Raw genomic sequence first — 13,861 nt, forward strand, 5'->3', positions numbered from 1 at the left:
GCAGAAGGTACACTGTTCCCTGAATGGGATATTAAACCCTATCTTTAATTCTTTGGATAAAGCAGATATGTGCCCAAACATTAAATAGCAAAGTCTCCCTCCCCCGATAAGGCAGCTTCAGAGGAGGATCAGACAGGATCGTGGCTCAGAGACACAACATCGTCACCTGAAGAAGCTCACATTAAGTACTAACTGAGGCCAAAATTCCCTATGGACATGGAAGGGTCTTGTTCTGCCCTTCTAGTCTTTAGGGTATGCAAGGAGAGGTGGGCGAAGCACGAGCATTTACTGGGAACTACTTAGTGAAAGGTACTTCAAGCTGTCAGTGAAAAACAAATAAAAAATAGATGAAAACATACACAGACGGGTCCCCGAGGCTCAGTGAGGTTAAACAACTTGTCCAATAACTAGTAAATGGCAAGGTCAAGAGCAAAACCAGGTCTGCCAGAATCTAAAGACTCTTTTCTCCTTCCCGAATGCTACCTTTGCAGGCAACCTATAAGCCCAGCTCTGCTCCTCACCTCTTCATTATCACTTTCCTAACCAGGACGGGAATGCAGTTCCAGCAAACTCCCTGAGTAAGGAAAAGCTGTCTTCAATGAGCACAGCTCACCACAATCAGTATGCACATGATTGAGATATGCCACCACTCCCTAAGTAAGGAACAGAATTTGCCTATAGGAAGTAGAGTTCATCATCTGGAGTTAGGACGATGGGGCTGGATTATCTGAAAGTCCCAAATGGGATCTCAGGGATGACTCTCTGCCTTTTTAAGAACCCACTGCTGCTGGGTGCTGGGATGGTAATCCTGCAACCAGAGCACCTTAAATTAAAGGACAGTGTGTGTTCTATCACACCATGAGGAAGACAGTGTCAGCAGAGCAGACCCCAGCTGAAGTCTCCATAGCTCCCCTAGCTGTGCAGAGAAGTAGTAGCTCCACATGCATCTCCTGCAAGGTTAAGCACTCATTCCCTGTGCTGTAGTTCAAGGTTAACCCTTCCCCCCTGCACTCATTTCAGGATCTGCCTCTTATCAAAAGCTATGCCAACTGATTATTATAATGATAACTATTATAATAACATTATTGCACTTTTTTCCTACACTTGACATCTGTTGGCTGATAGGTTTACCTGGTACCATAGCAATGATGAGGCAGCACGCTCTCCTTTCCAACCAAGCCTCTAGTGTGAATCTTAAAAGCTAAATCCAACTGTAGCAAATGCTCAGCCCCAGCAGCAGTGGGAAACATGGCTCATATGGGCTCAGCCACGACACCTTCAGTGGTCACAGTGCCAGACACAGAGGCTCAACTAGGTCCCTAATTGCTGACATACTCCCCCACCTCTGGGAAAGTGATGGAATTTGGGGGAAACACCAACCAGCAAGCAATTTATTGTCAAAAACCCCAACAGAGCTGGAGGAGTCAAACACTGGCCTCAGTATTACAGAGGGACAAGCAGTACCAAGTCATAATGCCACACACCACAGCAAGAGAGGGAGAGAAAAATGTATTTCTCCACTGGGAATTCTCAAATAAATGGCTCCCAGACAGCCATTCTGCCTGCTTCTCCACACACCCTTCTCGGCAACTGCTGGTAAAACTGGCAAAAGAAAAAGGGGAAGGGAACAGAAGGCTACGTTCGGGCCATTATTTTGAAGCTGAAAAACCCATCAACCAGACACTATGCCTTCTTTACGCAGGGCCCACTAGGGGCCAGAATGCCGTCTGGGTTCCAAAGTGGAGAAGTCAGTCCACTTCCTGGCAGCCAAAGCCCCTGAATCTACCTGTCACACTATTTATAAGGTAGTGAAAGATGTGAGATTCTATGACTGCAGAATATCAATATGCCTGAATTACACATTAGCCTTACTAAAGCAAGGGCAACCCACAGCAATACTACATAAAAAACACACATGATAAAACAAACCCCACCAGGAGACCAGGGCTGGCCCGCTTCATTCTCAACCCTGTAATACTGGGCGTTTTTTGTTTGTTTGTTTGTTTTTAAGCAGAGAGGGGATAGAGGGTTATTTGAGTTTAAATTACCAGTACACTATAATCTGTGTGCAAGGAGAAAAGGAACATTCAAGAGTGCTAAATCCAGGCGGTAGGGGCATGCGTGGCCGAGGCAGTAGTAGCCTGTGGAGCTTTCTCCTTCCGCCTCAGTGGACTGCCCTCTTGGCTTAGGAGCAGGCAGGGCACAAGCAGAGCCAAGGGGCACTGTCCCCTAGGCCTAGGGAGAGGAATGCCCTCTCAGAAGGAAATTAGTACAAAGCAACGAAGAATGAAGACGACCAGTCATCCACAGAAAGAACCCATCTAAGGAGGGGGTCTGGAGAGGTATAATGAGGGCAGGGACCACATCTGTCTCACTCACCATTGTATTTCCATGGCCAAGTAGAAACTGACACATACTCGGTGCCCAGCAAAAAAATTGTGGGTGCCCAGCAAAGAAGTGTAGATTGAATGGTAACAGGAAAGATTCCTTGGGTTGGAAAGGATTGATGAGAGTTAGAATCTAGTTCTTCCTACTGTAACCTGTGCAAAAGAAGGGCTGTGGTCTGCAAAGAATACATAAAAGGAAACCTAGAGAAAAAAATGAGTCCCTCTCAAATCATTCCCTTTGGCCTAACAGACTGACAAGTGTATTGTGGTCAGACTACAGAAAAAGCCCTAAAAGGACAACGCCGGGGGAGGCCAGAACGTTATAAATGGGACAAAACATGTAGAGTGCTTACTATGTACATACATGAAAGCCCCAGGTGGTTTTACAGATGAAGAAATAGGATCAGAGAGGTTAAATTATTTATCTGAAGACTCACAGCTAGTATATGGTTAAATCTGGATATATCTGATACTATAGCCAAGGGGTTTCCACCACACTTCACCTTGATTTCCTCCAGGGGTGAGCTGACTTCCCAGCTAGTTTTCCTATAGAGGATACAATGGTCCTACCTGTCCACACAAATCAATTTGGTGGTCATGTTTCTTAGAGTTAATTAGTTAACTGGAACTTTGGCTTGATGGTCTCATGAATTTCATGCACTTAAGACAGCCCAGAGGAGTTTAAACCTGGGTGAACTATCTTGAGTTTCTAGACCTACAAAGCTGCCAACAAGTGAGACCCTGACTAAGCCATCAGCTGGTGCTGGGACAAGTCTCTTTGGCACAGCACAGGTCAGGACTGGGTGAGGAAAAGACCACCCAAGCATGATCTCTACATGCCCTCAAGTTATCTTCAGAGATTACAAAAGTGGTACCAGGACCCTCTCCCACCTTGGGCTGTGTCAGTAATACAGAGAATTCTCTTTGAAGGCAACCTAATTCTAATATAAGTAGGAATAGAAAAGGTAAAAAGTCTAGGATTTCTGCTAGGTCTTTAGAAGCAACTGAGCCTTCCCTCCACGTTGCTTACTGTCTCTCTAAGGCTTCCAGAGACCTTCCACGCCTATGTCAGCAGGGACAGCAGAGTAGAAAAAGCAAGTTGATTTTCAATGTCTTCTGAAGAGACCAGTGGTGAGGATCAGCCAGTGTTTCTGGTGAAGTGAGTACCCTGGACAAATGCAGGGGAAGCTAAACAGTAGTGAAACACACTGCCTCTCAGGGTTGTCTGTTTACTTCGCCTCCTGTATGAGGGCTTTCATCAGTTAAAATTGTTTTTTCTGTAGCTTAGGGAAGCTGATGATTCACCCAGGTGCACAACAGCTGTGGGAAAACCTGTGGGAAGGGGCCGCCCAGCAAAGGCAGGCTGTGCATGGTGAGGAGGATCTCCCAGGAGTGCACTACACACCAACCCACATGTTGTCAGAATATTAATCCAAACTCATCTTGCACACTTTACAATGTTTACTCTCTCTGGGATGTGGAGCATTAAATTATATCTGAGAACTACATGAGTCCTTTCAATTCTATTCCACACTTACTTCTTTGCTAAAAAGATTTGTAACCTGGAAACAAAACCTTCTGCCTAATGGCAGCAATAATACTCAGCAAAGAATAAGAAATCAGACTATCAATTCAAGCTTCCATAAAAAGTATTGCCCCAATAGAGTCTTATTTACCCTAATCTAGAAAATGGAGAACCTACTACTGACCCCTTTTTTCCACAGAAGACAAGCCTATGTAACTGAGAGTCCAAAGAGGGGAAGGCTAGAACCAAAAGAGGAAAGAGGGAAGACCACAGCTCCACTTTGGTCCCCAGCTGGAAAAGCTCTGGAAATGTGTAAGAAAACTCCAAAAAGAGAAGACTTCCTCACTGACATAAGAACTAAGGGCAAGGGGCATGAATATGAAATAAGGTTATTTGGATTAGTCACAGCTCTACTCTGTCCAACTATATGACTCTAAGTCATTTAGACTCTCCAAACCTCAATTTTGAATGGGGATGTTGTAAGGATCACATAAAATATTGAAAGCCCTTTTCAAAACAGTAAAATACTTTAGGCCTGATTGTTATTCCAAAGACCCCTGGGTGAGAAATCCTAAGACATTTCTGGGAAGCAGAGATACAAGGCTGTCTCCACCAACAGGGGACAATCTATAGTGACTGAGTGCAGATGTCTGCAGAGAAACCCACACTTTACGAATGAATGAAGACAGAGTAGAATTTGAAGAGGAGACCACACTTGGGTCTGCGTAGGTACATTAAAAAATAATAGTAGCAATACATGCACATGGTTCAAATTTTTAAAAGCACACAAAGGTATACAGTGAAAAGTCAGTGTCCTCCCCATTCTCCAGCCACCCAGGGCCTGTCAAGGCGACAACCACTCTTTGCAGTTCCTCATGTACTCTTCCGGCGATGCTCCAATCAGCTAGTTCTGCCTTAGATAGGGATACCATTGGTGGCAACACTGTCAGACCCAGAAGGTAGTGCCAAGCAAGTAAGCACTGCCAGGGGCCCTTAAGGACAATGGGAAGAACAGGACAGCCAGAGGATAAGACTGTCCTGTGAAAGAGGTACAGATTTCCTTCTGGTTATTACACTCATTTGCCCCTTGGCTGATCAAATTTAGGCAATGATTTTGTGCAGTGTATTTCCCTTTTGGTTTTGCTTGTTCACCCAGAACTCCTTCTCAGAGAAACCATTAACGGGAATGGTCTCTGGGCCTGCACGCTGTGCCAGCCTAACCACCAGACCCACACTAGTAGACAGAAGCAAGAACAACCATCAAACTCACCTCAGCAGAGGTTGGGCAAAAAGACCAAAAATCACAGAAGTCCCTAGGTCACCATCTGATTAGCGACAGAATACAAGGGAGGATGAAGCCCAGACCACAGATGTTTATCTGTAGGCCTCAGCCCTGCGGCCCCAGAGACAAAGTCACTACCCACAGGAAATTATAGAGCACTCTCAAACAAAGCCAGGCTTCCAACAAAACCCCCTCAAAAGCTTTCAGGTTATACCCTTTCCTCCCTTTCTTCTTCCAAGAGAAACTTCAGTGTGTGAAATTCCAGCCTCTACCCAAATGTCACAAATGGGTAACCAACCTATAGGTCAAATCTGGACCATAGATGTACTTTGTAATCCCCAGGGATTTCTAAAAATCTGGATTTTTGGCTTCTCTTGCAGTATGACAACAATAGGCTGAGTTGCAGCTGCCCCACATGGAGCACATAAGCACTCCACCTTGACACAGGCCACCACAATTCCCTGTTGCCTCATACTGACTGTTCCCTACCTAGCCCTGACAACAGATTTTAACTTGTAGATAGATCCTGGTCAATGAGTGACAGAGGAGGTTGATCAACTAATAGGCACAGCAGCTAACAAATAGCAGGTCTCCTGTATTCCCAAGCATTTTTAAATACTCTCTATGTGCCAGGAACTGTGCCGGGGGCTGGGTACACAGAGGAATGAGGGATGCAACGTCCACCCTCCAGGAATTTCTAATCCAGTTGGGAAGACTTACTGTAATGAATCTGACTGCTTCAGACACAAAAGGCTCTGGGAATTGAGCATGCCAGACTCACTGTGACTAGAAATCAAGGAATACTTCAGGAAAGAACTGGTATTTAAACAGGACTGTTATTTCACAAGCTTTCACATATTTATTCATTCATCAAGCATTTACAGTGTCCATGTTATGCTCAGCAATAATGCTGGAGACACAAAATAAACATAGCCCATAGAGAAGTCCTTGAGAAGCTCATATAATAAGAGACAAAATAACTAACCAGAATAAAGTATGCTGAACTCTATAATCAAGGTGTTGCTATGGGGACACAGATGAGGAGGAAGCAGGCAAGGCCTGCTGAAGGTGCTGGCTGTGCAGCACAAAGCAGGAACCTAAGGAGAAAGTACTCTGGGCAAAAGAACTGGCAGAGACACAAACACAAGGCATGCTTAGAGGACCACATAGCCCAGTTAATCAGGAGCAAAGGGTACCTGTGGGTAACGGTAGGGGATATAATTAAATTAGTAGGAAGGGACACAACATGACAGGCATGGACCACCAGGACAACCCATACATCGGGAATTCATTCCGCAGCCAGTGGTGCCACTGAAAGCTCTAAGAATGACTGTTCTCTGATCAGCACTGTAAGTCCTGAAGGAAGCTTAGCAGGAGACAGGAGGAGGCTCCCATAAAAACTCAGGAGCAGTTTCAGGGCAGAGGGAAAGCCGTAAGGCTAGATAACACACTGTAGAGGCTTGCCAAAGAACTTAAGACAATGGCATTTCTTTGAAACACTCTTTAATTTTTATTTTCTTACCAATTCAGACTAGTCTTCCTCGTAGTAATGAGGTTTTGCCCTATCTGTTTCATTCAAAGAAGGCAGAGACTATAGCTATGATGCTCAGGATTTTTAAAAACTCAACTTGAGATCAATAGATGGAGGGTAGTAGCTTCACGAGCTTTTTCCACACTCCCATGCCCACTGCCACACTGCACCAGCTGTAAATCTCAAGGGGAAAGAGAGTCAACTTGAACACAAAATCCAAGTCAGTGTATTTGACTGTGCCTCCCTGACCTTGCACAAGGAGCAGGTATGGACACACAAATCACAAGAAAGCCGTGACAGAAGTCAAAGTTCCCTTAACAAGCTAATTGCTTCATGTCTGGCTGAAGAGCAAAAGGCAAGAGACAAGGAGAACACACTGTCAGAGAGCCCCTAGACCAGCCAGCCCTCCTCCCCATTAAAATCCCCTTGTCAGACTTTGCCCAGGAAACAGGACCCTCTGGCTGGGGCGGCTTGTTAGAGAGTCTGGAAAGATGAGAACTAAGCCAAGTAAAGAGATATCAGAGAAGCTGAGAAGTTCTTTACTATTCACAACTTTCAGTTATACAGCATGAGGTTATGAGTGACTACTGACATGAACAATAAACCAACTAACAAAGACAGACAATGATGTGATGGTTCAAGTAACGCTTGGTCAGCATAACTTATTCTCAACCAAGTCTAGGGACAGGCCCTGGAAACTGCTGTTACCATTACTGATGATAATAGAGCACTCACGTTGTGCCAGAGGAAGCACTTTCCATACATATTCTCTCAGTTAATTCTCAAGACAGTTACAAAAGTAGCTATTACTATTTCCATTCTATAGATAATAAAATTCTGGTTTAGAGAAAATAAGTAACTTGTTCATGATCTGACATCTAGTAAGTAAGTAGCAGAATATGAAACCAAGTGAGCTGACTCTGGAGTGTTTTTAAACCATTTTGACATATCATTCATTCATTCCTTCATTCTCTTTTTCTTCTAGAGATATATTAAAAGTTTACTTGGATCACCAGATAAGGTCCACTGGTGCACGGGCCCCACTCTTTACAGAATACACTCACAGCAGTCTGGCCTGAGCATTATTTCTTTGTTTTTAAAACAGGGGTAAAACTTTAAATCTATTTTCCCAGGGGTGAGAGCAAGAGGAAACACACTTCAACATGAATAGGAGAAAAATCCGCATAGCAGCCAAAAATTTCACCAGTGAGGGTTATAAAATAATGAACAAGACAGTCTGTGGAGGAGGGGCCTACTCCCTTCCTGGAGACTTTTAACTGCAATAGCATCTTTACAAGGCTTTAAATAATTCTAACTTCTATGGCCACCCTCTGTGAGCCCTCTGGCTTAAGTCTGAGCTCTGCCATTAATATGCTGTTGGCCCTAAAAAAGGTATAGAGCCCATTTCACTTCTCTGGGGATCAGTTTTGTCATCAGTAAAATAAGAACCCATGGAATGCAAAACTGAAGCAATTGGGCAGTGATGGTCATGGGTCCATGTCCAGCCTCTTCCCTTTCTGCAAATAGTCTGCCCCTTCTGTCTTGTGAGGGAGAGTTCTAGAAACTGGAAGAAGAATCAGATATGAATCCCAAAGGTCTGGTAAGGAAGGTTGATGCCAATGGATTTTTAAATGGACGTTTCTTTACATCTTGGGAAGTTTCACCTCTAATTTCTGTGAGGCTCCCAACAGGGACAGCAGCCATCTGACCAAATTCAAGTAAACTATCAGGCTTCAGTTCAGTGGGAGTATCATAAAGTAGGACAATCATTACAGACAACATTGATTGGTCATGCTTTGAATCCAGTGGGAAGCTTAAGGGACCAGCTCCTAAGCAAGGTATTTAAGGTTGATTTTGTGACCCTCCCCATCTCATACTCATGGGGAATTGGGTTTGATTGTATTCCTGAAGCAAAGTCTCCATCCTTGGGCCCAGCTATTCAAGTCTGAAATCATGGTGCTTCTAGGCTGGAAAAGATCATCATCCTAGGGGTCTTTCTATCAATTTCCTTGCAAACACGAGGGCTGGGTCTGGTTCTGCTGTGGTTCCTTGGGTGAATCAAGTGTTAGGAGACCTAGTTTTGTCACTGCCCAAAGCTTCAGTTTTGCATTTGAAAGTGTTTTTGATTATGTCTTTCAATTACCGCAAAGAAACATCACATATTTGCATCGCTTATCCAACTCTTTTAACGCATTAGGTTTTGAAGCAGACAATATGGAATAACCTCAGAAAGGGACAAACAGCTTATGCTCTAAATGATTAGGAATATCAATAAGCAAAGCAAAACACCATTCTCACTCCTCCTCATGCTCACCAACAGCTAAGAGCCAAGGAGTTCACGGGGCCTGCTACATCTTTTTGGTCATATTTTGTATGCAACAAGCTAAGCAATTAGAAATAGCTCAGCTAGTTGGGAAACGGAACTAGTAAAGACAAATTTACAGCTTGACCCTCCTAAAGGCCAACTTAGTGCTCAAATCTTCCCACGATAGAATTTAGCTACAACCAACCATCTCACAAAAGGCCCCAACAGGAGAGAGTAACAAGGGTGCTAGCCCCAAGACAGTCCCACCCTAGAAAAACTCAGTGAGCTCTTCAACAGAACTCTTTTTTACTTTAGTGTCCCCAACATCTTTCACTGAGCCAGGCACCTAGTAGGAACTTGAGAATATAAGTTGAATGGTCAAATGTCCTGATGACTGCAGACTCATGGGGTGGGGGTGGACACAGCACAGTGCAACAGAAATAGCTCTGGAGTCACAGTTGGATTTAAAGCCTGGCTGCACCAAACTTTTTTGACCTTGGTCAAATCACTTAAACTCACTGTACCTCAGTTTCTTCATCTGTAAAATGGGGATAATACCAACTATCTCAGAAGACTGATTTGAGGATTGGATGAGACAATATTCTTCTACTTTTATTAGTTTGGTGTTTGAGGCATTGAAAAAGCTTGTAGTAATAGCTGGATCATCTGGACAGAGAACAAGCCTTGATGACTACATTAGACAGAGTTCATAGGATAAGACCATGCATTCTCAGTGAGCATAATGTCACTCCCAAGGTGGTGAAAACTGATTCTCAGGGAAGAAAAATCGTAGACATTACAACAGAATGTGGCCCTCCAAACTGCCATAGTACAGATACATATTGTACCTGTGCTATTAAAATTCCATGGGGGAAAGGGACAATTAAGGAAAAAAAGTCTCAAAAGATGATAATGAACAAGATTGAGAAATACCTGATTAGATGTCCAAGGGCTGACCCAATTTCCACAAGAACCTGATCATGCTGGCCCTCAGACCTCAAACTTTGAGCCTCCAGAACTCAGAAATTTTTGTCAAGCCACCCAATCTATGTCCCAATCTATTCGGACACTTCTCGACACCTCAAATATCAAGGCCCAGGGCATTAATAGGAGAATGAAGGCGGGCATGGCCAGCCAACACAATCTCACTCTTATCTATATGCTACCTGGTGGAACCTGAAGGGACTACAATTCTAGGCTGAACATTGTTCCGTTGCTCCTGGCTTCTCTCTGTCTCCAAGGTAGAAACCTGCACAAGTGAGGATGCCAGGTGAAAAGTCTTCACAAGGCAGAAAAATTCTGGGGGGTTCTTCACATGTCTTGAGCACTTCAAATCTTTCATGAGGTTTTTGTCCTAAAGACAAACCCAATTATTATTGATGCTAGGGATCAGGGGCTACCCAAAGCCCCACCTGAATGGCAACAGGCTCTTCTCTCCTACTCAGCAGTGAAACCCTTGGTGAAAGTAAATGAAGAAAAGGGCAGGATACTCCCCCTTTAGACCACATATAATTAAAATGAGAAGCTCTATGCTGCGGAAGACTAAGGCTTGCAGCTTAAGGCCGACTCAGAGGATACAGCATTCATCCTCACTCAGAAAGAGAAAAGATTAGCTCCACAAGGACAAGTATCCAAACTGACACCAAATCCCGGGGTTAGAGATGCCTGTGCTACAGAGCGTATTCTAAGCACCAACTGAGGCTCCAGAGAAATACTCCCAGGAATACACGACCAAGGGGCTGGCACTGTAAGAATGTGCAGATTAGCTCTCCTGAAAAGAGACTTACTCCACGAGACTGGCAAACAGCCTCTGCAGGAAACCTTTACTCAGGAAAAGATAGAAAATGAATGAAGAAAAAGATGGAAGGCAGAGTGAGGTCTGAGCATAAATCCACAAATATAATGAAAAGAATTAGAAGGCATCGACCTATTTAGAAAAAGGTACAACCTCCCTTAAAGAGACTTTTTTTTTTGATATGCTCATTAACAGCAAATCTTCATTCTTTGAGAATGAAAACAAAGTTATTATATTCTTATGTCCCAAGAGCATTCATGAGTATTACCTCACTTAATGACTCTTCGAAGTATTATTCCCATTTTTATGAAGTGGAAAACCAAGCCAAAGAGATGCAATAACTTGTCCAAGGTCATATGACTAATAGATAAAGTGACAGACTGAGAATCAATGTTTACCACACACCAAAAATCCATTTTAGCCACTTCAAAAGAACTGTTAACTATTCTGAAGACAAGTCAGGTGACAAGGTTGCTTAACACTGCCATTTGAGGTTAAAAATAATAATAATAATACAGTATGGTATCATGTGTAAATGAAACTGATCTCTCACATGTTTCTGAAGGCAGTTTCAGAGATGGGTTTTCAAAACTGCTTTGGACAATGGCCCTATCACTTAAATCATGCCCCCCTCAACCCCCACCACACCTACACATACCCCTCTAAAGGAGAACACTCTCTGAAAGTTCTGGCATATTTACTTTAAAACCCATTTTGTTGCTTTTCATTTTCACTCAATTAGCCTTTTTTCCTGCAAATGAAACACACCAGGGTTCAAAGTAGTCTCTGCAGAAAATACCTGGTTTCAATGACAACAGGGGAGGGGAAGAAAGCAGGAATGAAAGAACAAGGCAATTTTTCACTCCTGGGCTACTACATCCCTTCTAATATATTCCCCATTCCCACCATCTGTAAAATGAAGTCAGTCTTTTCTGTAGCCAGTTTCATCAGAACAGCATATATGTTAATTAGCAGATTAAATTCATTAAGCACCCCAATAAAAGGTTAAAATAAATCTGGTATGGCAACACCTTCTTAATAACTTAAGGGTCATGTTCTCAACTGGAACTAGCGACCAAGTCCCAATCCATGTTGTACAGACCAGACATCAGTCCTAATATCCTCATGCCCTGGCTTCCATCAAAATCCTATCCAATCCTTAAATCTGGTATACTTTTATCACAAAAGAGAAAAGCTTGGTGGGGTGAGAGCTAAAAAGACTAACAGATACAGAACATCTTTCACACTGTCAAAACAAACCCTGTTAGTGTTTATAAACACATCAGTTTCTTCTCTTAGCAATCACGGAGGATTCATTCTCTTGCCTACCTAGTCTGGCTTACCTAACCCCCTCAACCACCCAAAGCAGTTGTGGTTTTGTTTTTTGTTTTGTTTTATTGAAGTCGGAAAAACAGATGGGCTTGAATTGATGCCAAGCACTTAAAAATACTTATTAGAAAACTGATCTGACGTGTGTGTGTGTGTGTATACATACATAGACATAAAAATTATTTAAAGGTATCAAATAGCCTTCTAGCTTCTACAGTGCAAAGAAAACACCCACTAGCAATCAGGTGTTGGGCATTTTCTGAATCCTGGTCTTTCCCACTTAGATCTCCATTTCAGGGGCTCATATGTCACCTGATTCTCTTCTCTGAAGCAGAGAATCTCAAAGCAAGAATAACTGGACCACCTGAATCAGAACCACCTGGGTAGGACTGCAGGTGCCTATGCTCCACTTTATTCGAAATTCCTGTGGGTATATTGCAGGGATACACAAAACCTCCTAGGTAGTGAGACACCCCAAAATCTGTAACCCCTGGTTTAAAGGCGAGTCTTCCATCTACCAGGACAAAGGAAAACACAGATAGGAGTAGAAATACGACGCAAGTAGGGCGCCAATTCCGTATGGTGGAGAAAACACAGAAGGCGGCCAAATCAGAATGTCCACAAAGAAGCGGTCTGACAGATGCAGAAACTAAGGGTGGGAGAAGGAAACAAAACAGACGCGGAGCCATAAGACAGTCTCGGACCCTCACTGCCTCGTTTCCTGGCATTTATGAGGGTTATTGGAGACGCTCTCAGTGGGAAAGGAAGAGAACGCGGCCCTTATGGCCAAGAAGCCGTGTCTGCAGACAATATGACGAGCCCAGGGCCCACCTGGACGTCCCGGTTTGGGGACTCTAGGGGGATGTGTGGGGACCCCGGGGCAGTGCTGGGAAGGCACCGGGGCCGCTGGCGGCAGGAGGCCCAGGCAGCGGCCTGAGCCCCCCCGCACAGCACCAGGGCCAGGCGGCCCTCACCGCCCCCTACCTTCGGCTTCCCGCCCGCAGCCGAGGGGCAGACACAAGCCCCAGAATTCCAGGCGGCCGCAACGGCAAGCAGCTCCCGGTGCGCAGACGCGGCGGCGACCGTATGAACCCCCGAGCGCGCAGCTATTACGTTGCTCGTCGCCTCACCCAATGGCAGTCTTCCAGAAAGGCCGGCGGTCGCCTCACTCCCTTGGAGTTGTTAGCTCCACCTCTCTCCGATTTCCGTTAGCTCCGCCCCCGAGCGTCTGTCTGCGCAGCCTGCCGAAACTTCATTTTGTCCTGTATCCCTCCGCCGGAGCGAGCGGTGTCTGAAAGAGCTTCCCGTGGGCCTGTTTTTGCTTCCAAGCTAACCTAAATGGAACAAAGAAATTTCGACTTTGATTTCCCAATAGCCTAATTTCTTTCTAGCGATAGAATCATCAGAAAGAAAACAGGAGGGTGGGGATTAAGAATAAATCAAACTGCTGTGACTCGGTATGGAATAAAGCTGAGAATCTCAAGCAGTAATAGTCCTTTGAAAATTCATGCTCAATAGACCACGTGCAAGTCACCTATTTTATATACTTGTGTATTGTGTGAGTTGACAACGACCAATTATTTTAAAAATAAAAATCACCTGCAGCTCTAATAATGCTCTACCACTTAATATTTTATGTGCCAAGTGCTGCATATACATTTTATTTACTTCTCATAACTTCCTAAGATCAGAACTGTCATCCCCTTT

General features: G+C 44.1%; 1 protein-coding gene across 5 annotated transcripts in view; it reads right to left on the reverse strand.

Moving 5' to 3' along the window:
* SIL1 (SIL1 nucleotide exchange factor) overlaps positions 1-13,277 on the reverse strand; it is a 201,361-nt gene extending 188,084 nt beyond the window's left edge. The window contains exon 1 of one of the 5 annotated variants that reach the window (XM_036897085.2): positions 13,139-13,277. Coding sequence is in view for 1 of the 5 variants with exons in the window: in XM_057490940.1 (XP_057346923.1) it covers positions 2,380-2,415 (36 nt within the window). In the remaining 4 variants the exon portion in view is untranslated. Of the gene's footprint in view, positions 1-2,379; positions 2,430-13,128 lie in introns of those variants that run through there. The other 4 variants (XM_057490941.1, XM_057490943.1, XM_057490942.1 and 1 more) reach the window with 4 other exon arrangements.
* Between the last annotated feature and the right edge of the window lie 584 nt (positions 13,278-13,861).

This window comes from Manis pentadactyla, chromosome 13 (genome assembly GCF_030020395.1).
Source record: "Manis pentadactyla isolate mManPen7 chromosome 13, mManPen7.hap1, whole genome shotgun sequence".
Taxonomy (NCBI): Eukaryota; Metazoa; Chordata; class Mammalia; order Pholidota; family Manidae; genus Manis; species Manis pentadactyla.